We start from the raw sequence: 2,218 nt of genomic DNA on the forward strand, positions 1-2,218 counted from the left end.
CAGTAAATGCCTTCGTATTACTTTTTTTAAGTTTTTTTTTTGTCTTTTAGCATAGATTTAATATCATTTAGTGTTAGTAAAAACGACAAATTAAACATCTAAAATGCATAAAGAGACTAATATAAATATAAATTTTTTTGAACTTAAAAAAAACTATTACTCAGATTTTAGAAATCGTTATTTTAAATTTCTGAGTTATAGATACTTGAAAAGAGTTTATATATCAATAGAATAATAATCATTAAGTATATGACAGTTAAACTAATACAAAGGGAATTTGACAGTTGAATACTGAGAGATATTTTCAGTAGCTTCACATAACTCTTCTGACCATTCATCTTTATCAGCATCATAACACAATACAATTCTTGTCCAATTTTGAAAAACAAATATTTTGCTTCTAACTGTAATTGCATTTATACTTAATGATCGAAACTTAGGTTTTTGAATTCTAATAAACACATTGCTTGTTTTATCAAAAATTTCGCAATTAGTGTCAAATTGAGTACCACCAATTGCAAACAATTTTCTATTAACACAAACTAAACCATGATTACTTCTTCTTTCGATCATAGTGGGCATTGCAGTCCAAGTATCAGTAAAAACATCATATGATTCAACTGTGTTTAAAATTCTACGGTTATTATTTCCACCAGAAACTATAATATTTTCTTCAAATACTGCACAAGCTAGATGTGATCTTGTTTCTTTCATTTTTGCAACTTCTTTCCATTTTAATCGTTTAGCATCAAACTGAAGACAAGATTTTAAATACTCATTATTATGACCACCAAAAAGATAAATTTTATCCATAAATGAACAAGCACAAAAGTGTTGACGTTCATCGGGCAAATCACAAACATAACTCCAAGTTTTACTAAAAGGTGAATATTTTTCAACTGATATTAAACAATTATCTTCAGGATCAAACCCACCAAATACATACGCTTCTCCTTTAAAACTAACTGCTTTAAAAACACGTCGTTTTTCTAACAATGACGGATGGTCTTTGAGATCCTTAAAATTGTTCACATCTAGTAGTTTTACTTGATTAATAGATTTAAAACTCTTAAAATCTAAACCTCCACAAAGAAGAATATTAAACATGACTTCATCACACTGTCTACTTTTATCATGAATAGTAGACAAATTTTGAAAAAAACTATCTCTGTTTCTCAATACTTCAAGACAATCATTATTCTTAGAAAAAAACGAAGATAAGTTTATGAGATACTCTAAACGGTGGTCTGATAAAAGGTTGAGACGAACTTTTAATAACAACTGTTTTCCAAGTTCGCTACGTTCTTCTTTGTTGTAACTCAACCATTTATTTGCTGCATTGTGAACTTCAACTTCTGAATCGATTTGTAAACTAGAACTTGCAAGTATTTTAGAGACAGTATTAAAATCTAACTCTAGAAAGCTTTCTGTTTCAACTATCATACTAAAACAACGTTTTATGTATCTAAAAACTGTAATGTTAAGACCTGACATGTTAAATAATGTGGCTAGCTGATAAAACAACACGGCATTTTTAATTTGTAGCTTTTCGTTAGAATTTTCAAATGCTTTACTTATCAAGTTTTCATTTAATAAATGTTTGTTTAATTTGATAGCCGATGTTAGTTCACAATGTTCTCGATTCATTTCATCTGAAATATTATAACTCAAGTTATTATAACTGTAGTATATATATTTATTAAACTCTCTAAACAAGTAGTTTTTTGGTTCTACAATGTCTGCAATCTTCGTGTAATGCTATATAATTACTCAAAGTTAATGACAAAATTTAATTACTTAAATATTTTTTATTCTAACTACAATTTTAAAATTTTTAAAATTGTGAGATTTTCTAATCATTCGTTTTTTTGAATAAAACTTTTAGATTGTGTTATAATAGTTTTTAATCTATTAACTGTTTTCTAAAAGTATTATACAAGTTTTAGTGTAAAGTAGAAAGTAATAGTACTTCTACAAAATGTCAAATACATACATCATACATAAATATTCGTTTCTTATTAACAATAACAAACATAATTATTAAAATTTTCTAAATGGTTTTTAAACTAATGTAGAAAAAGTTACATCATATCGTACTGCCTAAACTAAAAGTTTTCTGTGCATGAAATGCTAAAGACACAAAAATTGTTACTATGAATAATAAAATCATTTTAAGAGGATACAAATATCTAACTTAATATTGATCATGTTGATTAGT

At 26.4% G+C, this 2,218-nt stretch overlaps 1 protein-coding gene across 1 annotated transcript; it reads right to left on the bottom strand.

Annotated features, from left to right (window-relative positions):
* Positions 1-261: 261 nt before the first annotated feature.
* On the bottom strand, positions 262-1,443 carry LOC145832619 (kelch-like protein 7). Its single transcript, XM_082939922.1, has one exon. The coding sequence runs from the start codon at positions 1,441-1,443 to the stop codon at positions 262-264; it is 1,182 nt and encodes a 393-aa protein (XP_082796048.1).
* Positions 1,444-2,218: the final 775 nt, after the last annotated feature.

This window comes from Thalia democratica, chromosome 3, assembly GCF_965202585.1.
Source record: "Thalia democratica chromosome 3, ktThaDemo2.hap1.1, whole genome shotgun sequence".
NCBI classification, from domain to species: domain Eukaryota; kingdom Metazoa; phylum Chordata; class Thaliacea; order Salpida; family Salpidae; genus Thalia; species Thalia democratica.

Coding starts and splice junctions, on each gene's coding strand:
- LOC145832619 (XM_082939922.1), bottom strand. CDS start 1,443: ATGATAGTTGAAACAGAAAGCTTTCTAGAGTTAGATTTTAATACTGTC.